The 26,691-nt window shown below is 46.9% G+C and overlaps 1 protein-coding gene across 7 annotated transcripts in view; it reads left to right on the top strand.

Moving 5' to 3' along the window:
* Nucleotides 1-26,691, top strand: part of CNOT1 (CCR4-NOT transcription complex subunit 1) — a 2,171,110-nt gene that overhangs the window by 530,134 nt on the left and 1,614,285 nt on the right. For all 7 annotated transcript variants that reach the window (XM_069654650.1, XM_069654658.1, XM_069654642.1 and 4 more), the window contains one exon: nt 22,291-22,417. In XM_069654650.1, coding sequence (XP_069510751.1) covers nt 22,291-22,417 — 127 coding nt within the window. The remainder of the gene's footprint in view (nt 1-22,290; nt 22,418-26,691) is intronic.

The raw sequence follows: 26,691 nt of genomic DNA, 5'->3' as shown, positions 1-26,691 counted from the left end.
GCAGTCATGCGGACGCACCCGGCATTTCTGTCCAAGGTCCTGTCTGGGTTCCACTTGAACGAGGAAATGGTTCTTCCTACGCCTCCCCCCTCCCCGATACCAAGGATGAAGCGGAGTGCTGCATTGCCTGGATGTCAGGCGTGCCCTGAAATTCTACTTGGACAGGACCAAGGGCTTCTGCAAATCGGACGCCCTGTTCACTTTCGGAGGCTCAAGACCAGACAATTATGCCTCTAAGGCTTCCATAGCACACTGGATGGTCTCTGCCATCAAAGAGGCGAATGAGGGCCAGCAAAAATCACTTCCGGCCAACATGCATGCCCACGCAGTCGGGGCCAAGTCAATGGCCATCGCATTCCAGCGACATGTCCCTTGGCAAGTCAAAGTGAGAATGCCTCTGACCAGGTGCAGCTGATAGTGGGCCTTATTGGCAATGTCCCTGATTTGAGGCGAGAGTCTACACAGATGGCACCTATGTTTCTCCAGCATGGGGTCTGGCATGGATTCACATGCTCATGAATATTCCCCGTCGTCAGGCTGGGAATCCTCGGTAAAGAAAAATCAGTATCATTTTCGTTTCTGATCTGGCTTTCGTAGTAGTAACCAATCACTGATCTCTGCGTCATACTGACCACAGCCAATGACTGCCATCTCCCTAAGCCCCGCCTCTGGCAGCCATCTTCAGATTTTTACCGCACGTTGATGTGTTGGGATCCTCGTGCTATTGCTCTCGAGCTGTTGTGCGTTTTCGCGCATTTTCCTAGGAAAATTCTCTTTTTTCGGTCAAGAGAGCCTCATGCTCCACCGTTTCTTTATCCGATCAACGGGAACCCGTGTCGGATTCCTCTACGCCCCTCAAGGGTGAAGATTCGTCGAACTTTTGGAGGACTCCAGAAGTTTCTCAGGGCCATCTGGATCATGGCCCAGGAGAAGGGAAGCTCGACGCCCGGAAAGCTGTTCAGGGTCTGCCCTGGATGCCAGCTTCAGAATGTCTTTAAGGAGGACAAACACTCCCTTTGCCTCTACTGCCTGCATGAGGACAAGACGCACATGGAGAAGGACTGAGCGTTTTGCAGCAATATGTCGGAGCGGACCATGAAGGACCGCCATCTGCGCCTCGCCAACTGGCTGGAAGGTAAAAGCCCGTCAGGCGAGAAGAAGTCCGAGCGGTCTTCTAAGACCTTTGAGGGCGCCCCGGCGACGGGGGTCCAACAGAAGGCCAAGCACTGCGAGTCCGCTGGCACCGGGAGCACCGAACGGTCGGGCTCTATGGCTGCCAGGCAGGGCGCATCTTCCCCGGCGCCATCAACCATGAGCCAACGCTCTGGCTCGGGTAAGAGGAAGGCCGAGCACCCGGCGAAGCTCCTGGAGAGACCCCGGTCGAGTTCGAAGGCCCCATCGGAGGGGGAGCGAGGCGGTGACCATCCCCCCCCAAGGAGAAGGCGGTGAGCGCACCTAAGGTGGTGAAAGCCTTGATCCACCCTGCCAAGGCCTCTATCGAGACAGTCGCGGCGGACCTGGCTCAGCCTGTGGAGGCTACACCAGTGGAGGAGACTTTGGGGCTCAGTCTCCCTGCCACCGCGGAGGGAGTCCTCTTTCAAGCCCATCGACAGGACCCCCGTGAAACCATCGGAGAAGAAAAAGGGGGGGGGCAGGAGTTCGTCTTGGATTCGGCCTCAACCTCTGAAGAGGAGCTGATCGAAGTCTTAAGCCACGGCATTGGCGTGGAAGACCACCAGCCCGTCGGGAGGGATCCCGACGTAGGAGACGAGAACGTCGAGGGTGCCGACAAGGCTCCTGACTGCCCGTCGGAATCCCCTCAACCAGTGCCGCAAGACAACTCGGCGGCCATTTTGTTGGCTATACAGTCCTTATGCTCGGAGATGAGGACGAGATTGCCGTTACCACCAACGGAGAAACCGCTCCCGAGAGGGGACCCGGAGCCAGGCCCTTCTGGGAGCCCCCCTCCTAAGAGAAGGATTCATCCTCCACCTCCTTTTCAACCATCGCGCCCTGCTCAGCCCTCCTCCCCGTCCACGACCCGTGGGGATGATACGGGAACGGACACGGCCGCGACGGGTACAAATGACGAGGTTTATGACGAGGATCTTCCGTCGTCACTTCCTCCCCGGGCCTCCTCGCCCGACGAGATTGGATAGTTTCATGCCGTGATCGCCAGGACATCCGAGCTTTTCCAGCTCTGCCCGGAAGAGAAGAAGGAAAGTTTCCTTTATCAACGGCGCGAGACCAAGAGGAAGACGGTCCTCGCTGTACCTCTACTGGACGATATCTGGGATGAGGGTCTCGCCCTCCTCAAGAACCCATCCACAACGCCTGCGAGAAGGGATCGGTATGAGAAGTACCGGGTTCCGGACGCGGCCCCCTTGTGCCTTCGGGCATAGCCGACACCGGACTCGGTCGTCTCCGGGGCGGCCAGGAAGAAAGCGGGGGGGGGCGCTTCGGCCTCTACATCGACCTCCCCACCGGACGGCGAGGGAAAGAAATTGGACACGATGGGACGCAGAGTCATCTCATCGGCAGCGACGACGATTAAGGCTGCAAACGCCTTAGCCATCGTAGCCCGCTACGACAGGGAGTTGTGGTGCAAGATCGTCCCACTTGCTGGACTTCGTACCGGATGACAAGAGGGCGGAGGCCCTAGAGATCTTGCAGGAAGGAGAAGTGGCGTCGGACCACGCCATTACGATAGCGACGGACATCGCTGACACTGGTTTTCGCCAGTTGGGGCAACGGCGTGTGCCTTAGACGGCGTGGATGGCTCAAGGCAACGGACTTCCGGCAGACCAGAGTTTTGGACATGCCAATCAACGGGAGCAACCTGTTTGGGAAAACAGTGTACGATTCCCTGCAAGCCATCAAGACGGACACGGCCCGGGCTCTTGGTGTTCTCCAGCAACGACGGCCGCCCTTTCGGAGCGCCGGAGGCAAGCAGGGTGCCTCCAAAGGTTCAGGCGGCGGATATTCCACCTACCATCAAGCAGCCCGTTCGTCACAGGAAGCCTACAGGGGACGAGGCAAGTTGGGCAGACCCCGCCGTCGTCGCCAGGGAGGACAAGGTGGCAAAGCCTCGTCGAAGCAGGACTGAACCGGCTGTGGGGTCGGGCCCCCACCGAAGCATCCCAGTGGGAGGCCGGCTGGCGAACTTCATCAGCGTGTGGGAGTCATCTCCACTGACCGTTGGGTGCTGGATGCCCTGGCTCAGGGTTACGCGCTCGAGTTTCTAAAGAGGTGACCACGCTGTTCGCGACGGCGACGAACTCCAAGTGCCGGAGGTTCGCCAGCAGGTTTCCCCAGCCGAGGAGCATGGGCAATGCTTTCTCGTTCCCCTGGGAGGGCCTGTTCCTATATGCGTTCCCTCCATTGCCGCTGCTGATCTGGCTCATCAACCAGCTCAAGAGGTCACGGTGCAGGATGATCCTCGTCGCACCTGCGTGGCCGAGGCAGATATGGTTCCCGGACCTTCTGGACTTGTCAGCGTCCCCGTCAATCAAGCTGCCAGTGGACGCGGATCTTCTCTCCAAGGAAGGAGGCGCCATCCTCCATCACGACCCGAAGTCGCTGAACTTGCAGGCCTGGCTCCTGCAGCGTTAGAGTTTTGAGGTTATGACATACGGGCTGACTGCAGAGAGGTTCTTGCAAAGGCCAGGGCGTTCTCAACTCTTAAATGCTACGGACACAAATGGAAGAGGTTCTCTGTCTGGTGCCACGCACAGAAGATTAACCCTCTACGGATTACGGCTCCTCAAGTACTGCCGTACCTGCTGACGCTTGCCAAGGCTGGACTGGCGCATGCTTCCATCAAGATTCATCTTGCTGCGATCTCCCGATACACCAGAACCACGGGACGGACGTCTTTGTGGTCTCATCGTCTGGTGAAAGAATTCATGAAGGGACTGTTCAGATCGTTCCCGCCGGTGAAGGCCCCTGCCCCGGCGTGGGAGCTCAATGTGGTGCTGACCAAGCTCATGGGACCTCCGTTCGAGCCTCTGCACTCAGCTCCGTTGAAGTTCTTGTCGTGGAAAACAGCGTTTCTTGTGGCCATCACCTCCGCACGACGGGTGGGAGAGATCAAGGCCCTTTCCTGCAAGCCCCCGTACTTGACTTTTCACGACACTAGGGTAGTGCTCAGGACACACCCCTCCTTCATGCCCAAGGTGCCGTCGGACTTCCACCTCAACAAACCCTTGGTGTTGCCAGTTTTCTTCCCGTCGCCTTCGTCGCCGGCTGAAAGGACTTTGCACTTGCTGGATGTGGCTAGAGCGCTGAAGTTCTACGTGGACCGCATGAAGAGTTTTCGGAAGACGTCACAACTTTTTGTGAACTTTGGACCTGTCAATCGGGGGAAGGCTCTCTCGAAGGCTTCCATTTCCAGATGGCTCTCCGGCTGTATCATGTACTGTCATCGGTTGGCAAACCGACCGCTGCCTGGCCTTCCGAGAGCCCATTCCACCAGAGCAATCGCAGCTACCACGGCGTTCCTATCTGGTGTGCCCTTGCTGGACATCTGCAGGGCTGCTACATGGAGGTTGACGCACACCTTCACGAAATTCTACTGCGTTGATCGGGATTCCAGGGAGGAGTCCAGGGTCGGCCAAGCAGTGCTGTGCAACCTGTTCGCCTAAGGTGAGCCTGGCGATGAGGTAAGAATTGCTTAATGTTGAGTTTTGGATGTAATGCTTAATGTTGAGCCTTTGCCACCTCCCGTGGTTGTGCATGTGTACTGCTGTTCTCCAGCATGGGTCTGGCATGGATTCACATGCGAACCCTCCCGCCTACCCCTCTGCGGCTCTTCACTTGGTCATACTGCCACTTCACGTGCTACCAAATCTGAAGATGGCTGCCAGAGGCGGGGCTTAGGGAGATGGCAGTTATTGGCTGTGGTCAGTATGACGCAGAGATCAGTGATTGGTTACCACTACGAAAGACAGATCAGAAACAAAACTGATACTGATTTTTCTTTACCGAGGATTCCCAGCCTGACGACGGGGAATATTCATGAGCATGTGAATCCATGCCAGACCCATGCTGGAGAACAGTTAGAGGTAAGTACACTCACGAGCGTGATGGGACCCGACCCATAGATGGCGGCCAGAGGTAAGGAGGGAGCTGGGGTTCCGTTGAGAAGGATCTGTCTTACTGGCATGAAGGTAGAGATCATTGGCAGCCCACCATGCCTGAATAGCAGTCGGGGAGGAGGATGTAGAGGAAAGCTTGGAGAGCTGTGTGTCTGAACAACACTGGAAATTAGGGAAAGCAAATCCTTCTGGTCTTTCCTCTGCCTTTGGAACGGTCAAACATGCCACCCTGACAAATTGACTCTGCGACACCATTGGCGGCGTGGCTTGGCACTGGACTGGTGGACCTCTGCTCTCATACGACTATCTCACGTTCACCAGGAATTCGACCATACCATAAATATATGGTCTGGGAGCCTGACATAGAAGAAAGATTGTACAAGGCTTGGACATGCACCTAATAAAGCAGCCACATCGATCTTACTAGTCGCAGTACATGGCAGGGGAATATACCAGACGGACTCTACATGCAAGTCTGGACCTGCATTCATTAAAGCATCCTCATCTATCTTCATAGTCCCAATACCTGACAGAGAAGAGTCAGGTTAACTGTGAATCAAGGGGTGGAGAAAATCTCATCCTTAACAGTCTTATGAACATTGTGAAAAGCCTAAGAAAGGTCAGGGGAGGAGAATAACCCGCCTCCCCCGGTCTTGATGAACATTATGAGCAGCCTAGAAGAGACTAGTGGAAGGGAGTTATTCTCTTGGTCTTGTGAGCAACAAGAGCAAAGGGAGTAGCCATATACTCCCTTTTCTGAAGTTACAAGACTTTATTTTGCGATGTACCTTGGCAAAAAGTCATTCCAAGGAACCATTTTGTTTAGACTTGAATTTTAAAGCATTGTCTTGCAGTTAACCATCCTTCTGAATCAAGATCATACCCTTTTTTTTTTAGTTCATTTAGATTGTAAGGGAAGGAAAAAGTTTGACAATGGTGGACTATTTACTTTTGACACAAACTCCTAACAGAATCCCATGTTTGTTTGAGGAAGGGAAACCCCTTGGGGACAGGTAGGATTTTCCTTATTTTGGTATAAATAAGTCTAAATCCAAAAGCATGCTACCTGTGTCATTCTCCTACTGCTGCATCCTTACAACTCTCAGAAGGTGGATTCACTGGAACCCTTTGGATTGAGGGTGGGCAATTCCAAACCCTCTGCCTTAGAGCTTTATGTATTCGCCTTTATACCGGAGGAAAGATCTGCTCCCTACTCACCCCAGGGACAGTTGGATGACTGCTGTGGACCAATGCCGTCCTTCCTGTGTATTGTAAATGGGATCCTTCACCCTGGAGGTGAAAAAGCATGTAGTTGACAACCTTGATGTACTGGAAGTGCAAAACACAGGTCTGGTCACTGGAGATGCTGGCCTGGACCCTACACCCCCAAAACGGGTATCTAAAGTACCTCAGACAAGCTTACACTGCCTCCATCTTCGAGTTTGCATGACTCGCATCAAGCCACTGCAGTGCTGCTTTTGGCACGCTATGATCTTCGAATCACTTAACTGCTCTTTGAGTAGTCCAGATGCTGGCTTGATTAAAGTAGACCTACTGCACTGAATCATCAGCTCGAGACTGTGGAAGCAACAGTCTTGAATACTGACTTGTTCAGCTGTAAACTATACTTTGAATGGATTGTTCTCCCACGTACTCCTCTTTGACACTTTTTTTTCCGCAGAAGGCACTGTCTCTTTGGCAGTCTTGTCCTTCGAAGGCCATCAAAGGCATATAAAGCACACGCAGCGCCCGATGGCCTCAGTTCTGTTTTTCTGCGCTTGCTTAGAGTGAAATTCAGCATGCCTCATCTTCTGACGTATGTTAGAAAAATCCTCTATCTTCCGGTTTTAAGAAATGCAGAGATTGTGGGTTGAAAATGTCACTCATTGACCCACATCGCATCTGCCTGTGATGCCTCGAAGAGAGCCAAAATACCAGTGATTGTTTAAAGTTTTTTACAATTTTAGCCGGTAATACATACAACAAAGAAAATAAATCAATTCATTATAAAAATTCAAAAAAAGAAATCCAATGAACAAAATTCTTAAAATTCTGAAACTTAGCAGGGTTCTTTTTTAAAAGGAAAAAAGACTTTTGCTATACCCAATAGTGAGGAAAGAAAAATAAATGTAAGCATAACAAGGAATACATATAACCTTATACAAGCCTCAATCAATTCATCTTAAATGGGACTTCTAAATTAATCATAAAATGGTTCTATAAAGAGCCATTCATTAGTAATTAAAATACAGTTTGGTATACCAATATAACTTTCAAACATTAGACCACAGGTCCAATAGGATGGCCTATATAGTCAGAGATCATTGGCATATCCTACTCTAGTTCAATACTCTTCAAGAAGCCAGAAAGGGCCAATCCTCCCTGTACATTCTGGATAGATAAACAGCGTTTCCATATAGTGTCAGTGAAGAAATGAGCGTAGTGATGCTCTAAAATACCAAAATAGGCATTCCTTAGGTCTTTTATTTTCACACTCGAGAGGGCTAAATGCTTGGCATTCTCATTACTAACATTACAGAATCTGCAGTTAGCATCACCCGGGAGTATGTTTCCTTCTCAGCATAATTTGCTTTGTTGGTAAAATGTTCCATCGGAACCTGAATAGAATCCCCCGATAATGCCGATTTGGAAATTGCTGTAGGATTTTGGGGAGAGTTCCTGCTTCTTTTTTTCTTCCTGGGCCACATGAGTGAAGCCTGGCTCTGGCTCCAGCTTGTCTGGCAGGAAGTGAGCGAGGTGCCCGAAACTCCTTGTGCTTAGTCTCCTTGGTTACAGGAAGGACAGCCACCCTGCTGTGTGATTGACAGCCTTCGAATAAATGCGAGAAAGCTGCATAAAAGGGCGAGTCTTTTTGGCTTGGAAGGCAGTCGCCACTGGACGAAGGAATCCAAAGTAGAACTTGGAAGAGACGCCTGCTGCAACTCCTGGACCGTTGGTTTGCCCGGTGAAACCCTGCTGCTGTGCTGAACTTCCGAATTCACCTTGACTAGAGAAGCCCTGCAAAGGACGACTTCTCTTGGGTTGGTAGGACCAATCGGCCCCAAGACTAGCTCATCTGGAAATCCTCTCAGAGCTGTCTAGTTCCATTGCTGCTGCAGGAACTGAAGTGCAAGGCAGAGGAACACCAGAATTGAGTGACTTTAAGTCGGACCTGAGCTCCAGGAAGATCCTCCAGACTCCCAAGAAGCAAGACTGACCAAGCCCGAGCCACCTCAAGAGTGCTGTACCCCAGATGCGAGGAAAGTCCTATGTGGTACCAGAGTACCGCAGTCTTGCTATTTGTAAGAGACGTGAGGAGCTGAAACCGCGAAGTGCCACAAAGCCAGCTGGAACCATTACTTCTAACCAAAGATATTGTAAAACTAATGGGACTTACCTCTTGCTGTGTAGCCTTACTTGTTCTCATTTGAGACTTGTGAAGGGCAAAGCTGCAAGCAACCAAGACCAGCCTTCAGCTTGTGCCTATCAGTGATTCTTTATTTCTACAAAGACTTCTAAAACATTGTGAAAGAGTTTTACTTAACTGCAGGAAGTGCTTCAGCTCACCTAGACTTTTGTTCAATCAACATTGGCTGGCCTGGCTCCCTGAAGACTCTTCCTTCCTCTGACTTTGTTCTTTACCTTTCCTCCAGGAAAGGGTTAATTTACTTTGCATTGGTGGGTTAAAAGGTACTTACCTGCTTCGGAATATTTGTGTAACCTTAGTTTTATTCCCAAACACTTTTCTTTGACACCAAACCCAGTATTGCTCTAAATGTACCAATGATAAGTGTCCAGGCTCCTAGTTATTTAAGTCACCCCCCGGGTGTGGGAACCTCCTGTGTGCCCTCCCAAATGGGTACTTGCTGATTTAGAGAAACTAAGTGTTTATTTTGAAGTTTATTTGTGTGTTGCCTATATATTTCTCTTTTCTGAAGAAGGCTTATTCAATTGACTGTTAAATTAATAATTGTTTAATCAAGAGACCTTAAGTGTAAGTTTGTTTGAATACTTGCCACACTGAATTTGTGTAAAAACACTACTGCTCCCATGGACCCCTCTTGAGATAAGCCTGGCTGCTCAGCCACGCTACCAACCTGTGTTTTACAGACTTGTACCAGAGGTTGGGTTCCTGTTGCCAGGTGGTCAAGGTTGCTGTAGTCTTCCAAAGGATACTGCACACTTTCTTGCCTAACGGAAACCTTCAAAGAGATTCATATGTAGCGTAATTGTTGCCCCATATGTTTTGTTTAACACAGACTATGAATGTGGAGTTTTTTAAAATCTTGATGCATCATACTTCACAAGATGGGGGTACCGTATACAATGAATATCTGCTTTATAGCCCCTGCTTAAATTCCACATTTTTGTTCTCTTTGCAGGGAATACTTAGCATTTTATTTGGAGACTAACCCCTTGTCCCAGCCAAATAAGCACACCCCATTGTACACTTGGGTCTTGCTTCTATTGTCAATTCAGGTGGAGACATCCCTTAAAAAGTGGCCAACTTTTGGTTTAACTAGCTATCTACATAACTACATAAGGAAATGAGTGAATCACTACTAAAAGTATGCTCAGTTTACCTCATCCCCTTTGTGGGTCATGGAGCCAATACGACACAATCGGGGGATGTGCACAAAGCCACCAATCATGGATTCCCATAGCAGGAGCCATGTGCAGGAGATCTTATGCTATAAACGTGATAAGTCACCTGAGCCACCCCTCCCATGAACCATTCTTGCTTATAATTTGTCCAGGAGCCCCAGGCCATTTACTGATTCTTTACTTGACTCCGCCCTCCACCCACCCTCAGTAAACAACCCTTAGGCTTTCGCTTGAGTATTCGCCTTTGAGTTCTATAGACCCTTCTCTCTGTAGCCCAATGAGTTTCTCATTTGGGCATCCAGAAAGCGGATCCAAATATCTTGCCTCCTATGGCGTACAAACTCCAGTGTTTTTTCCCTTGCGTTGGATCACTACCCCCAAATGGGTGGGTCCATCTATGCTTCACTCCCGCAACAGTTTCAAGGTAGCAGGCTTCAGTTCCTGACTTGTATTTTTTCTTTTTTAAGTGGCTATTTGGACAACTTGGCAATTTAAATGTTTTCCTTGAATGGCATAAAGCCTTCTGTATGTATAGCTTGCTAAAAGATGCCTTCTGGTTGAAACTTTCAAATGTGATCACCACGTTTAGATTTGTTTCATAGTGCAGTTTCTCCAGCCCACTGTATGCTCTCTGAAGTCCTTCTGTGCTGGAATAACCAATATATGAGCATCATATCGGTCACAAATTCCATCATGTCTGACCCTCCACTACCTCTTAAAGGTTAACGTGAATGCTTTTCACACACAACCTGTTATGTAGGTCCTCACACTGCAATAGTTCTAGTAAGTTTTGGTTAACTTTGCAGATCGCAGTCTGCAATGCTTGGAAAATGGATGCACTGGAAGCTGCTTACTTACTGTTTGCCCACACCCTCTCCTACCGCATGCCAATGTCTGTTTTTTCTCAAATGCGCACAAAGATCCTTTTGGAGAGTTTGCAGACTTGACATCAGATCCTGCTTGATGATGTGGCAGATTTTAGCAAAAGGGCTTTCCAAGTTCATTGCAGAGGGTTTTGCAGATGTCACCTGGTCGGCGTCCTGTACATGTCAAACTTTGCTCCTGAGCTGTAGGCGGGGATATCTTGGCAATTATGTTCCTTTTTATTTTTGTTGGTCATATGACTCCAATAAAGGAAAGCCAGCGTCTCCTGAATCTGGTCTCTTTTGAACTTCATTTCACCATGCATCCTATGTCTTGTAACCTTGTGGATTGCCCGAAGTGTGCTATCCAAGAGGTGCAAGGAAGTATAAACTGAGTGTGGAAGTCTGAGCTCTGTGGGCCTGGTGCAGGGTGAAGACTAATCCTCGAGGGGTCGTGGGAGAGGGGGCTTTAATCGAGCTGCTGGAGAGGCCTCGGGCAATGGCATGCCTCCCCAGTTGGGGGTTTCAACATCATTCCAAGATATCACTCTTCTTTTGAGTCAGTCTCCTGTTTGGAGGGGGCATGTGCTGTCCTCTGCGCTCCCAGGCTCCCAGGTTCTCTGGTCTCCTGGAGGCACAAACGACCCGTCAACGGCTTTCCTCGCCACCAGTTCTGTATAGTCTTTATCCACACCCCAGCAGGACCTTGGAGCAGGAGGCATATGTGATTACACCCTGCCTCTGCAGCCTTGCGAGCTCCTCCAGCAGCTCACCTAAGGCACATGAGACTTAGGTGCTTGTAGCAGCCCGCCATCTTAGAGGAGATCCTCCATCTCTGAGTCCTTTGCATGGCTGTTTGCCTGGTTTCTCAAGAATAAACCCCAGAGGAATGCTTTTCTGCACCCTACTCTGGTGGCAGCTTGGCCGTGACACTTGCAGATATATTGAACTAGTATAATAGGTCTACTGCATTTGAGTGAGTTAGGTCAGCACTTTATTTCCGGATGCTGTATAATCATAAATGGAGCTTGGGAACATAACTCATTAGTTCCATTGGTTCAGCATAAGCTCTGTGCAGGTTGTTAAACCATGTCCCTCAAAGCAGGGTCCCTGCTTGTTACAAACTGTTAGACTGCAACAAAAGAATTTCATGTCATGCATGTTTTGTTCCTGTTATCAACAGCTTGCTACTGCAAATATACATATTTTTCTCTCGTCCTGGCTCTCCCTCCTTCCCAATTGGTTGGGGATCGCCTGCATCCGCAAGCAGGCCGGAAAAGCTGACTGAAAAAGATAGGTTTTTGAAGGGGAAGGGCTACGTCATGCGTGCGTCCCTCCTCGCGCCGGGCCCACACCATAACCTCGCATCACCAACCGTCCACACCCAGTCCCTGTTTTTCCACCTACTGGGTGGGAGTTTTTTGCTGCGTTGCAACTTCCTTTTCTGGGCATTCCTTTGGCTGTCCTCCCTTTTTTCCCTTAGGGATTGATTCTTTGTTTCTATTTGCGGTGCCCCCGTCTACGCAAGGCTTCAAGCAGTGCATCTGTTGCTGGAAGCAATTTTCAGCTGCCGATTCCCACCATGCCAGCGTCCACTGTCTGGGTTTACATCATCAGGTGAGTACCTGTATATTTTGCTGTGGAATTCACCCGAGGTCGCTGCGGTCTCGCCTTCTCTCCATGGTTTAGCTGGGTCCGGTACCTAAGGTGACCAAGTACTTTGTTCGGAACAGGAGGGAGGCTGATATCGGTAAGAGGGGGGACTATACCTTCAGGTGAGGTACTAGTTGCGTCGCCAGCTGTCGGTACCCAAGGGAAGACAGGCCTCCTCACTTTCGGAGTCTTCACAGGAACATTCATGTGTATACCCCCAGTCCATTCACTTGAAAATACCTCTGGGTGGGAAAGCACTAGTACCTCCAGGTGCGGAAAGTGTTAGAACCTCCAGGTGGGGGAAAGGGTCACAGAAGACCAACCCAGTACTGGAAGAGTTATTTACTCCGGATTAAAAACAAGGGTACTGGCAAAAGCCTCTATTTTTAGCACACCGAACAGGCAAGGCTATGTGCGAAGAGACTTTTGCTTTCGCGGTTGATTTGGCTTATTCCGATTCCCCTGTAACGAACAAAGCCAAGTCTGCTTCTGAACATAAAACTTTTGGTACTTCGGTACCGAAAGAAGGTTTTACCCTAGACTACCGCAGTTGAGCTTGCAAGCTCCTTGGTACTGAGGAAATCTCATTAGTCCTCTCATAAGGTGCATAAGCACTCTCATTCAAGAGCTAGTCTGGTACAGACTTCTCTGCGAAAACACAAAAACTCTCCTGTGGCTTCTATCTCGGGCTCGGTACTGGAGAGCCAGGGTGTGCAGTCATAATGTCGACATCAATAATGTCGACAGTCAAAATGTCGACAAATTAATGTCGAAAATCAATAATGTCGACATACAAAAATGTCGACATAATACATTTTCGACATTAATTTTTCGACTCATAAATAAATACATAAATACATTCTATATAAAATAAACCACTCGGACGGTAATTTAGTTTCATCTTTATGTTTATTAAATCTAAAAAAGTATTTATAGGTAATACTTAATGCAAACATAACGGCAACGTATTGTATTAAATAAATAAACATAATGCTTCTTTTCAGTTAAATAAATAAATGCAACAACTGTTTGTAATTCAGTTCAACATGTTATATACTAAACAACCAGTAGATGGCGCTAGCGAGTTAAAAATGTATGTTTATAATTATCAACGTATATTTGTTTTGACTTTCTACGCACAGTACGTAGTACAACGTAAACGTGAGCGCCATTTTTAAAGCTCACTATCGACTTGTTTCTACCGCTGTTGCGTCTTCGTCCGTTCGGTCCTTGGATTGTTTTTTTTTTTTTTGGGTTTTCATCATTTTTTTCTTGGTTTTTCATCGGATGGACCGGGTCTACTTGGATTCCATGGATTTTGTCGTATGGATGTTGGATTTTGCATTCCTGGATGTTTTCATTTTTTTGGGATATGGCTTTCTTGGTAGCCTTTTTTTCATGGAGCAGCGAGTTTACCTGGAACGGATTTTTGGATCTTGGATTAATGTGGATTTTGGATACTTTACGTGGACTTTGGATACTTTTTTTTTTTACTCAAGTTGTGGATTTTAGCCTGGAATCGGCACTTCTTCATGGTTAATGCAATGTCCTTTTGCACCTGGATTTATGTTTTTTTTTGGGATTTTTCACCTATCGGCACTTTTTCATGGTTAATGCAATGTCCTTTTGCACCTGGATTTATGGTTTTTTTTGGGATTTTTCAACTTTTTCAACACAGATTTTTGACGACCATAAACTGTAAGTGTTCTTCTTAACATTTTAAGTTAAATGCAATAGAATCTAAGTAAATGTCCTTGTTCTCTATTGTGAATGCTTGTACTAGTTGCACTAATTTATTATCATAGTCTCTGTATTTTTTTGTTTTCGGTGCTTGATTTGCCAAAGAAATTGTTTGTGAAATTCTCAATTCCTGGTGGTGTTCCTCTAATTTTAAGTCTCTTAAGAAATGCCATAAATTTGGATGTAGGGTGTTGAAATTTTTATTTATGCGGCTATGCCAGCCTTCTGAAGAGTTATTTGTTCTTGGTTTGTTGTCCATGGTAGACTGGTAGCAGTTCCACAATTCAATTGCGTATTTCGGTCTGCGTCTGTTGCCACTCCTAGTTAATTGGCCTATCCAGGTATTCTCGAAGTAGTCCAGTAAATTTGTACATTCATCCTCATGATTTTTATAGTACTGACTTTCAATTAAATGTTCGTAATAAGTAAATAACATGATTTTCCGGTACAAAAGCCAATGCAAAAAGTTTCTTAACGTTAATCTGAAAGTAACTGTCCTCCGTATATTTTGATCCCAAACCTAATTTTTGTATTTTTCTCCAAACACTTTGTGTGAAATGAAAAAAACATCCTTTTATTCTAGTTTCTTTGTACTTGCTAGAAAAACCCTTGATTTGTGCTGTTTCATAATCCATGATTATTCTCTCTGGTTGCGAATCTGGTGTAGTTTCCTTAATTTTATTGTATATGATTTTGTATGCGTCCTGTTTTTTTTGGCATCAAAAAGTAAACCAGTGGTAATATTTTGTCATTGATTGTTCCATGTACGGTATAAAATTGAAAAAACGGGTGAGGGCATACCTTAAAAGTGGCGTCACTCTGCCAATTTTTGCTTTGACTTAGATGTTGAAAGTTTTGTGCGGTAGCGAACACCAAGATTTTGTCATTGTTTATTCCAATTGAGCCACAGTAAAAATTTTCTCCTCGTGCTGTAACCTTAAAAATATCCGGAATAGTTATATTTTCAAAGGATGTAGGTGGAGGGGGTAGGTTTTCACTAGTATGTTTGGCTCGGTTAATAGTGCGCTGCATTAATTTTTCAGCTGGTAATTGCGCTGTTACATGTGTTGGTAATTGGCCACAAACTTCTGAGTACAGATCCACTAGTTTCCCCCTCATGTTCTATTGCTTTTCTTTTTAGTTCCGTTAATGTTTTCCTGATTATTATATTTGTCTGATCAGGCATATGATTGTGTTCAGCTTTTCCCTTTACTTCTGTTCCCACTGTTACTGCGCGGGCTGTACATTTATTTTTCGCATATTCTGTGCAGCGCCAGTAAATTCTCTCTTTTCGCTGAAGCTCTTTATAGAATATGTATCCATTCCAAATTAACTGCTTTCCTCCCTTTTGGCTTTCTATAAATTCTACTTTGTTTTCCATTTTATCACCTGAAATGATACATAACTTAGTTTTTTTGTGGTATTTTATACTATGTTTTATTGTACATGTTATTTTTTATAATGGTAGTGCGTCTTACCTTTTCTCCTGTTATAAGTACGAAAGAAGTGTAATCAATTGCCCGAAGTAACCTCTCAAGAGATGTTCTGTCAGGTAATGACGGTTTTCCACAGCCGTTACTGGTTTCCTGCTATCAAAAACAAGGTGCTTTACTCAGGAATGTCATCTAGTGTGTTAACCATTTCGTAACCTATCTTTATCTAGTGTAACAGACAAGTGGGTGATTACGGACGAAGGGAAGGGGGGGTGCTGGGATGGTTCGTGATGTAGGGTGAGGTTGGGGGGTTGGGGGGGGGGACCCCCCCAATAATTATTTCGGGTTATTGTCTATGATAATCGACCATTTTTTTGTCGACATTTTTTTTCCGAAAAATTGACTTCCTCCATTGTATGTATAGGATGTCGACATTGTTTTCGACATTTTTTTTTCGACTTTTTTGCGTGTCGACATTTTTTTTTCGACATTTTGACTATAAACCAGAGCCAGAGGGCTCTTTAAGACTTTGATGCTTCAAAATGTTTTATTGTTCCACCAGAAGAATTTTTCAGCACGCCCGTGAGAGCTCAGACTCACATTCTGCCTCAATTTTCTCCTCCATCCGAGGACAATTTGGACCAACCTGCACTGGTGCCATCACACCCTGCACCCCAACTTGTTCTAACAAATGTTTAGGTGCCTAGACTGGTGGTGTTGAACATTTTCCATCTTAGCCAACCACTTGATAAGATTGATTCTTCTACTTCTATCACATTGGAGGAAGCTTTACCTGGCCCTTCCCAAATGGCAAACGGCATCATGAACACTGTGCTGGAAACTATATATTTTTAATTAAAGGTTTATTGGTTGTCCTCACTTGAGTTCAAGCAGTGATTTAACCTTTTACATTAACTTAAATCCCTACACATTACATAAGAGAAAATGTGGAAATTCCAAAATTATATCACCTACATCCATCTACATTTTAAAACATCTCAATTATTAAACATTCTTATTTCCATTTAAGAAAAAAACAAGAGTCCATGCCATCAAAATGTGTATGCTCCAATGCAATCTTACCATCGTCCCAAAGAGTCGCAAATATCAATTCATTCAGGCGTATATCTAGTCTGGTTTATCACAGCTTCCAGAAATGTTAACTGCCAAACATGCGGTCGTTCTTTCTCCCATTAATATCCATTTACACCAGTGGCTATCCATTGATGTCAACTGGTAGGTCTGCAGATCTTGTATGCAATTCGATCGCCAGGGCTGTGCAAGAGGTGACAAGGTGACATAGTCCCATCCTCTCCTGGCGACCCACAGTATCTACGAGAGGCTTCTTTGGTAATTCTTTTCCCTGCCAGCTCCACCTCTCCTGTTGCCAAAATGGTCAGACGGCACCCGAGTAGCAAATCCCTATAGTGTGCGGACAGGAATTTTAGGAGATGCTGAGGCGGTTGATTCAGGCCCTTTCTTTCTCTTCCCAGGCAGGGTCTCCAGATGTCTACATTTCTTTGCCTTATTGATTCAACCCAATCAATTTCCCGGAGCTCTTTTTACATTTTCATGGGATTGGATAGCTCCTCGATTTCCACATCTCTCCTAGGACGGACTCGATCTTGACCCACAACCGCACCAGGGCCTTATCTGAAGACCTTTCCATCATCCTAAATGATATTCCAGGTTGATATTCCAAATGGTATTCCAGGTTCTGCAAACTTTTATTTCCTAAAAAAAAGCAATCTATTTCCATAGAGCTATTGACTCCAAGGACTGCAGTTTAAGTTCTTGTCTTATGGTAGATATTGCGAGTGACCTAGGCAATTTAAGGATTCTGCGCCAGAACAGGCCCTCTAATAGGGTCTGTACTTTCCAGGACCTATTCAACATCCCTTCAGAGCCATATGTTAGTATGGGCACCACTTTTTGTAGGTAGAATGACGGCAGGGGTGAGATTGAGAATTTGCAGTACTTCCCAAGGATTTTAATTCCCTGGGCCGTAAGAAGTTTAGTCTTAATACAAAGCGGTATTGCGCTCGATAATCCAAGTTTTTATTCATGGTGTCCACCACTTCAAGGCTCTCATTTCTGACCCTCCATATGAGCGACTTTCTCAATGTTCTACGAGCAGACGATGTACTAAGAATCTTCGATGTTCCGAAATTGATTTTCATGTCATCCCCCCCCAGGGGTACAACTTGAATCCCTCAATTTGCCTCTGTAACCCAACAGGGGTTAGAGCCATCAGCACTAAATCTGCATATAGGATCCATGGAATTGCTGTTCCATTAACCTTGGGTGGAAATGCCAAACTGCTGCCTGTGATTCACCCATGTCTGATACAGGCTAAACAGGAGGGGTGCCAAGGCGCAGCCCTGCTTCAGTCCCCGATGGGTCACCATTCTTGAGAGATCCCTCGTAGCAGATAATCTAATTTGAACAGACCTATCCTAGTAAAGGGCGCGGATAGCCTCAATAGGTCAGCTTGACAATGCCATTTTTGGTTTAGTCCATAACTTTTCCCTGTTAACAGTCGAAGGCATGTTGCAAATCCATAAAGGCCAGGTCCCCTATTACAATACTCCTTGTTGTGCTGGAAACTATGCTTTCTGAGCCCTTCCTCAAAGTCTTGGCTCAGCGCATCAAGGACAAAATGTCACCAGTACTACCACAGGGATCTGTTCCAGTTGACCCTACTCTCGACCCTTTACCGGTGCAAGTGGACAATGTGGACCCTGCTACTCCACCCAAATAAACAGAAAATGTCAAAGGACAACCACTCTGATTCAGAGGACACCACTCATTCACCCTCTAAAGTGTTCCATGACATTGTCACTAAAGCCATGCAGGCCCTTGAAATCCTCCCAACGGATAAGCCTGAAACGGCTGGTGTTTTTGGGATCTACCATCACAGCATTATAAGGTACCTTTGCCCATGGAATTGTTCGTCATGTAGCAAGTTCTAGCTCGTTGGGGAAACCTCATTCCAATCTCCAAGGCCCTAGATGATAAATACAAGGTGCCCAAGGACGAACCCTTTATTCTCGTTGCAAATCTTTCAGCGCAATAAACGGTGGTCTCTGCTGTCCTGGGCACAAAGGGTAAAGGCCCTTTCTTCTCCAGCTTCAGTGATGGACAAAAATGCAAAAGCATGGGAGACCCAAGGTTAAGTAGTCTTACACCACCTCTACTTTATAACTTAGGCAGATTAACACTGCTACAGTTCTGGTTGGATTTAATATCCTTAACTCAGAATCTAGAGCGCTTCACTGACATGCTACCTCAGGAAGCTGCAGACCAGTTCTCTTTCTGGATCTCTGAAGGCAGAGAAGCTGCTATGCAACAACTACAAGTAGTTAAAGATCTAACTGAAACTGCTAGGTCAGTTACTAGTTCAGTCTGCATGCACACACGTATCAGTCTTCGGCCAGTGTCCTAGCAGTTAAAACTCTCAGCTCCATCGTCAAGGCATTTAAGCCACCCCTCCCCACCCAGCATGTACTTACCATCCGCTGCAACCATCATCCAGGAGCATATATCCCGGATAGCAGGAAGGCTTTCCAACTTCCTCCCTTTTTGGAAAACAGTTACTCAAGAGGAGTGGGTTCTAAATATTCACCATGGGTACCGCCTTGCCCTTCCGGCTGCTCCATCTTCCTCCAAAGCTCAAAAAACCATCCCCGGAGCTCTTAGAAGAGATTTTAAAAAACTGCTTCTAGGATTGATAGAATTGGTTCCCTAACAAGAAATTGGTTGGAGTTTATTTGCGCTACTTCCCTATCACAAAGAAATCCAGATGGGATCCATCCAATTCTGGACCTTCCAGACCACAACCAATTTCTGTCTCTGGATACTTTCCATATGATAACCATCCTTCAGATTCTGGCTTCCCTACATCCAAAGGATTGGATGGCATTGGTAGACTACAGGATGCATATTTTCACAGCCCCATCTAGAAACTGTCAGTTTCTGAGATTCACAATAGGAGTGTCTAATTACCAATTCACATGGCTACCCTTCGCACTAAATTCTGCCATCAGGGGAGATATATGTATATAATGGTTGGTTGTAGCACTACAAAAAAACCCCACAAAACACGCCACAGGATTTCCCAGCACTCAAGACCAAAAACACCTCAGTCCCTCGCAAAGGATCCAATTCCTAGGAGCAGTTACAGACCCTTCTCTGCACAAAGTATTTCCACCCTTGGAAAGATTGGAAGCCATTCAACAAACCATTGTTTGGTTCACTCACTAGTCACCAACAGCTTGATGGTTTCAAAGTCTCTTGGGCTTCTTCCATAAACCTAGTTCCCTTTGCAAGGCTCCATATGGTAACAACCCATTGGCATCTTGCTCTCAACTGTAATCGGCTCTTGGATTCCAAGAAACCAATTAAATTCCAAGCCAAGTCCAATACTCTCTGCGCTGGTGGAACTCCCCAGAGAACCTAACGGGATCTCCCTTTCAACCCCCCCAACCTCCCCCACCATGCCAAATAGTCATAACAGATTTCAGAGTATGGTTGGAGATCCTATTTTTAAAGCTTAACGGCTCAGTCTTTTGTCTTCAGGAAAGGAAGGACCACATAAATGTACTGGATTTAAGACATATTTTTTACTCTAAAATCCTTTCTTCCCTCAATTCAAGGAAAGGTGGTGAAAATTGAAACTAACAATACCACTGCAATGTTTTATATCAATAAGCAAGGGAAACACTCTCCCGCCCCCTGTCTCCTAGCGGAACAAATTTGGTACTGGGCCATTCAAAATCACATTTTCTTGTTTGCGTCCTATCTCAAGGGCAAGAAGAACGTCCTAGCGGACAAACTAAGCAGGTTAGTCTGCTGCGCATGAATGGGAGCTGAAACAATCAGTAGCACACTTGATATTGCAGAAGTGGGGCCATTCATCAGGAGACCTCTTTGCCAATCAAAACAACACACTTTGTCCACAATTTGGGTCAAGGAAAGGTTGGGGTCATCGGTCCCTGGGAGATGCTCTACATCTGGATTGGTCAAATCTAGCACTATATGCCTTACCACCTCTTCCAATGATTCACACAATTTTGCTGAAATTCAAAATGTCACACAAAACCTGACAATGATTCTATTGGTGCTTTTCTGGCCTCGCAAGATTTGGTTTCCAGACCTTCTGGAGTTAGCAGGGTATCCATAGATCTTCCACCTCCGAGAGATCCTTTGACTCAAAAGAGGGCAGGTTCTTCACCCCCTTCACCTCAATTGCTCAACGTGAAGGCTTGATTCCTGAAAAGCTAGCCTTCTCCCACTTGCATGTGTCAGAACAAAACATTGCTATTATGTCGGCCTCCAGGAAATCTTCCACTAAAACAATATTGTAGCAAATGGTTAAGTTTCTGTCACTGGGCCTTAAAACAAAACTTTAACACACTAAAGAAAGGCCTTCATTGATAATGTCCTTCATGTCTGATCTTGTTTCCACCGGTGTCGAGGTAGACACTTGCAAACATTACATATCCGCTATTGGTGCTTATCTGAATAGAGCACACCAGTCTTTTTTTTTTCTCTTTCCAACAAGTCCATTAAAAGGCACTTCAAGGGACTTTACATTTACATCCCCCTATTCTTGAACCTCCCCTAAGTGGGATCTCCATGTGGTCTTCGCCCTAATTCAAAAACCATTTGAGCCTATGGTTTCATGCGTTTAGAATTCCTAACTTTGAAATCTGCCTTTTTAGTGCCATTCCTTCAGCTAGAAGAATTGGGGAGCTCCAAAACTTTTCTGTTCCATAAAGGCAGTTGTCTTGCGTGTGGTTTGTGATTTTCACTTAAACCAGGAAGTATGTCTTCCCGTTTTTCTTCCTATACCGCATTTATCTGCGACAGAAGAGAAATTGCATAATCTAGATGTAGTGAGAACTTTAAAATTCTTCCTTGAAAGGACCAAACAGTTTAGAAAAGCAGATCAGCATTTGTTACCTACGGTGGTCCTTCTCCTGGAATTAAAGCAGCAAAGGCTTCTATTGCCAGATGGATTGTTTTCTGCATCTCCAAGGCTTACGACTTGAAAGGGAGCACAACTTCGCAGAGACTTCGGGCTCTTTCTACTAGAGCCAAGGCAGCATCTGTAGCCTTTAACCGGCACATTCCCATTGCAAACATCAGTAAAGCGGCTACCTTGGTACCCCGCTTGCCTTTTGCAAGCACTACGCTATCTATCTCTATCCCACTTGCCGGCCTTAGGGTGCTTGTCACATCGTCCAGTAATGATGCACAATTCAGCCAAGAAGCTCTCCGCAATTTATTTGCCTGAATCCTGTACTTGGAGTCTCCTCCACTCTTGCTTATTCAAAGGCTTTTTAGCCTGGTCCCAACCAGTTGGGAAGGAGGGAGAGCCAGGACGACACAAATAAAAAATTACTTTCATGGTGATTCAGGTTCTTAGTCCAGGTTCTTCCTGCTTCACAACACCCACCCAGCCTTCCCCTGCAGTATGCATGTACCTATTTTCTACAGTTTCAGCAGTACCACAAGAACTGGGTTCGACCATTGGTGGTGATAGGGTAAGGTGTGGGCCCGGCACGAGGAGGTACGCACGTGTGATGTAGGCCCTTCCCCAACTCTTAAGTGATTATCTTTTTCAGGCCGCCTGTGGATGCAGGCCTTCCCCAACCAGTTGAAGAGGGGAAGCCTGGGCTAAGGGAACCAAAATCGCCATTGAGCAAATTTTTCATATTCCAAACATGACTCGTGGACTTGTACATGTTGGAAAATGTGGTTTTGTTGAGGTTGACTCATGGGGGGGGAGGGGGGTAAATGTGAGTAAGTAGTTTTGCTGGTTGCTCGTATATGGTGGTAAATTCTGTTGCTAGAATCTGGTCACTGTGAAGTTAATATATTTTCATATCTCTCTAGTGTGGAAGAATGTCGAAATATCATCGTTCAGTTTGGTGTTCGAGAAGTCACAGCTGTCCAGGTAGCCAGGGTGCTGGGAATGATGGCTCGAACTCATTCTGGGTTGACCGACGGCATTCCTTTACAGGTAAGTGTAACCCAGTTGTAAATTCATTGTAAATGTGTTCTTAACCTGTCATAAAAATTATACATATGTCTGAAGAGCAGTACTACAAACTGCTGTCTCAGTTTGCCGAAATGTTTGGTGCGAGTGGATCCCAGGATGGGTTTAGAAGCCACGCCTGAGTAGACTTCAATTAGAACGAGGTCCCCTCCAAGAACGGTCAAATGTTTAGTCCTGATGTGGCTTCAACGTTGAATAAAACATGATCTGGTTTGAGACCGCCCCTGAGGGCAGACCGAGCCTGACCTGGTATGCCTTCTCATGCTACTCTTGTGTTAGGCGCTCTCGCCTTCCATCTGTTGGGCAATTTGCCACAATACACTGGCAGGTGCAGGAAACCATCTTGGAGTGCTTTTTTCAGTGCAGCCCTGTAAGCCAAGTCCTTTTTAACCCTGATCCACTCCATTAGAAAGGGGACTTTACTGCACTGTCAAACAGTATTTTGTGTGTTTCTATAGGCAATGACTGTACACATCACTGGCAGAGCAACACAGCAGCAATAACTAGACATTGAATGTGGTTAGATGTATTTAGGAGCACGATTTGCTGGCAGGAGCACATGAGGCTACGCGGCTGGAACAATCAGCTCTGCGCAGGGTTTAGATATCGGTAGGACTGTTCACTCTGGCCTGGTGGACCGATGTGTGGAAGGCCAACCTAGTTTACTGGCAGGGACAACTGTGGGAGCTGTAGCCAAGGTAGCTGGATGAGTGGTCAAGGCTAAGTCTTAGGAGGGGCGAGTCTCTTAAGGGGGTCCTCAATGGGTATACAGTGAAAAGTCAAGGAGCACACTTAAATGCTTATTTATGGCTATATAACACTATGAAAAATGACTACTTGATGTAATATCACACAACTAAAGAAAAGATACTTCTGATGTTTGTTAATATGGAATCGCATGCTGTGCATAGTCCGACATCCAGTGGTCACTGGAGTATTGCATCTTATTTTTCGAAAGTCGAAAAGAGGACGTCGACATAGGCGTGTCTGTAATACTATCCCAATAGTGATGTGTAGTGTATCCAAAATCCCGGACGCATCGAGGTCCCTCAGATTGTTTTTTTCGCCCAGAATACTGGCCGCCTTATGCAGAGCGCGTAAGAGACATTGCCATTACCATTTATTCGACCCTTGGTCGATTTGTCAGTTATTGTTTAATTCAACCGCCTCCAGCCCTCATTCGACGGCCATTCAACTTACCCGCCGAGTCAAGATCTTTGGCGGTGGTTTCGACAGAGGCGATCCTATCGGCGCTGCTGAACACGTGACCCGGCCTACACAGTAGTGGGGGTTGGTGTGGACATTTCTGTTTCTTACAGAATGCCTTTTCTTTCCCCCCCATTCCTTCGGGGTCGTTGTCACTTATTACATGCTCAGCTATGGAGAGGACTCCTTTATATTTTGCCCCCGTAGCGGCAAATTCCTGTGGAAGGACAAGCATAAGCAGTGTAACTGCTGCTTACCCCTCGACCACGACGAGGCCGGCTGTACGGCCTGTAAACTCCTTAGTCCAAAAACTTTGAAGTAACGCAGCGTCAAAAGGTGGGCAGCCTACGGCATATCGAAGGCTGATTCCTCACCTGCGGCCGCCTCCGCCGAATGTGACGAGGGGGATAGTGATAACGCTACCTCCGTAACACAGGCTGTTGACCTCTCTATGGAGCGCTCCCGCTCCTCCGTCTGTCCCCGGCCCCCAAAAAGTTTGGCTCCGGCCCTACTTATGGGGATGTACACCTAAGCGATGCCGACGCACACGAAAAAGTCAAATCTAAACACAACCCACGGCCATTCCTCGTAAGTCGAAGGCCCCAGCGCCAAATCTACCGGCAGCCTCCGCCAACCGTAAAGGTCACCAGCCCGCCTCGCAGCTGCATACGCGCCAAGCGACTGGGCCGTCCGCAACTAAGGGCGCTACCACCAAAACATCGGTCCGAAACACCTCGTAAGAGCGTCAGTCGACGATAAGGTTCTGGCACCGCTGAAGACCATTCACGACCAGTCCTCGACGGACAAACTAGTTGTGGAAAGCTTAGCTAGAATAGTCTCCAAGGACTCTGACGGGTGGTGAAAGAGTCACCAAAGCCTGCTCACAAGGTCAGACGTCGAAATCTACGGAGGGTACGCCGGAACCTCCCCCCACGTCGAAGGGAAGACCCAGAGATTTGTCCCTAGTGCCGGCCCCACGAGAAGGGTTCTTAGAGGGCGAGGGGAGTATATCTTCCACGCTATGGATGAAATCTCGATGCCTAGAGGCAGAGGAGCAGCCCTTTCCGCCACTAAACCGTTCAGGTTGTCCCAGTGGACTAGGGAAAGATTAGAATCATGTATGGACAGGCTGGATAGGTTTGGGTCCACCTCTGAACACATTACACCCAAGAGGCCAAGGGAGGTGCTCCCTGAAGAACCTAGGGCCAAATTTCCAAGACTTCAACTCAATTGAGGAAGAAATTGATGCATATGACCTCACTGAAGAGATCCACATTTTCAAGAAGATGAAGAATTCCTAAATACTGAGGATCTACAAGACCTTGTAGGGGACTTTGAGGAAGACCCAGACATATGTGAACCACAGCCCTGGCAGTCACCAGGGGCCTCCAAAGACCCTGATGTTAGATCTGCCCTCTCCTCAGACCACACCGGTCAGAGACCCTTCACCTGTGGATGATCAACCCACTTTCAATGCTATGCAAGGCGGCAGCACATTTTGAAATCGACACAGGGGAAACTGCCCCAAAAGTAGCTTTTGTAGAGACGATAATTAAGGAAAAGCCGCCTGCTAGCCAAGCCATACCCCTTCTTGCCTCAGTCAAGAGACTCCTCGTTCCCTCTATCTACACCTGCAGTGGTAGAGGGGTCAATCCAAGGATAGAGGAGCTTTTTAGCCCCTCACCGTCTGATCCCTTATATATTAGGGGTCACTTAATACCTGATTCCCTGGTAGTAACCACCACAAGGAAAAGGGCAGGGGTTCTGCTATCTACTAGCAAAGCACCCCCAGACAAAGGGGGGGGGGGGAAGAATCTTTATGCCTTAGGTAAGAGGATTAAACCCTCGTCAGCTTTTGCCACGCGGATTGCCAAGAACACAACTTTGTTGGCTAGCTACGCTGATGCCTAATGGGGATTGTTGCGCGAAGGCCTTAAAGAAGCCCCTGAGCCCTTGCGAGCCCGCTTGTTAGCCATTGTGACGGAAGGTACTCGGGTAAACCAAAACATCATCAAGAACAACTTAGATGCTGCAGAAACGGCTGGCCGTTCCCTAGTCCAGGGCGTACTTAAGCAGCATGCTTGGCTCAAACTCAGGTTTCAAGCCAGAAACACAGGCGTCACTCATCAACAAACCCCTTGAAGACTCACTTGTTTGGTAAGGCGGTTGATGACGCACTGGAAACGGCTAAGAAGGAACACGAAACTAAAGACTCTGGACCAAATCACAAGACCTCCTAATAAGCGAGGTTATGGCAACCGGTGATTTTTTCGTGGCCGACAAAATCAACAATACTCCTCAGCCGGCAACTGGTCCTCCCCTCAGGGAACTTGTGGACAGTATGCTCAGAGGACAACGTTGTGGCAATGGAAGAGGTAGGGGCCCCACTCCCAGAGGCTCCCCGGCTACCAACACCAAATGACCCAAATGTTCGGGTCCCCTCCCATGCATCTCCGGTCGGGGGCCGGTTAACAACATTCCTACAAGCATGGGAGGGAATTACCACAGACCGCTGGGTACTGTCAACAGCCCACGGTTACTGCATCGAATTTAGTCGTTCCCCCAACCTTCAGATCTCCACCTCTCCTGCTTCAGGAAGTTGAACTGCTGCTTGAAAAAGGAGGTTGTGCCTCCATCACAGGTAAAGGAGGGTATTTATTCAGTGTACTTCCTTGTACCCAAAAAGGATTTAACCATGCGTCCTGTACTAGATCTGCGCCCAGCGAACAAACTTGTAAAACCACAAATTTCGTATGGTCACTTTTGCAGGAGGTAATCCCCCCCCCCCCCCGCTCACAAAGGGATTACATGGCAACACTGGACATGAAAGATGCATACTTTCATATTTCAATGTTGCCAGTGCACAGGAAATACCTCAGGTTCATGATGGAAGGCAAACACGATCAGTTAAAGGTGCTACCCTTTGGCATAGCCTCAGCTCCAAAGGTTTTCATGAAGGTAGCGGCAGCGGCACATCTGCACAGATTGTCCATTTCAGTCTACCCTTACCTCGACGACTGTCTCATAACAGG

This window comes from Ambystoma mexicanum, chromosome 1p (genome assembly GCF_040938575.1).
Source record: "Ambystoma mexicanum isolate Mex_15411 chromosome 1p, UKY_AmexF1_1, whole genome shotgun sequence".
NCBI classification, from domain to species: Eukaryota; Metazoa; Chordata; class Amphibia; order Caudata; family Ambystomatidae; genus Ambystoma; species Ambystoma mexicanum.
The sequence above is the reverse complement of the archived record's forward strand: the minus strand, read 5'-3'. Positions and strand labels throughout refer to the sequence as shown.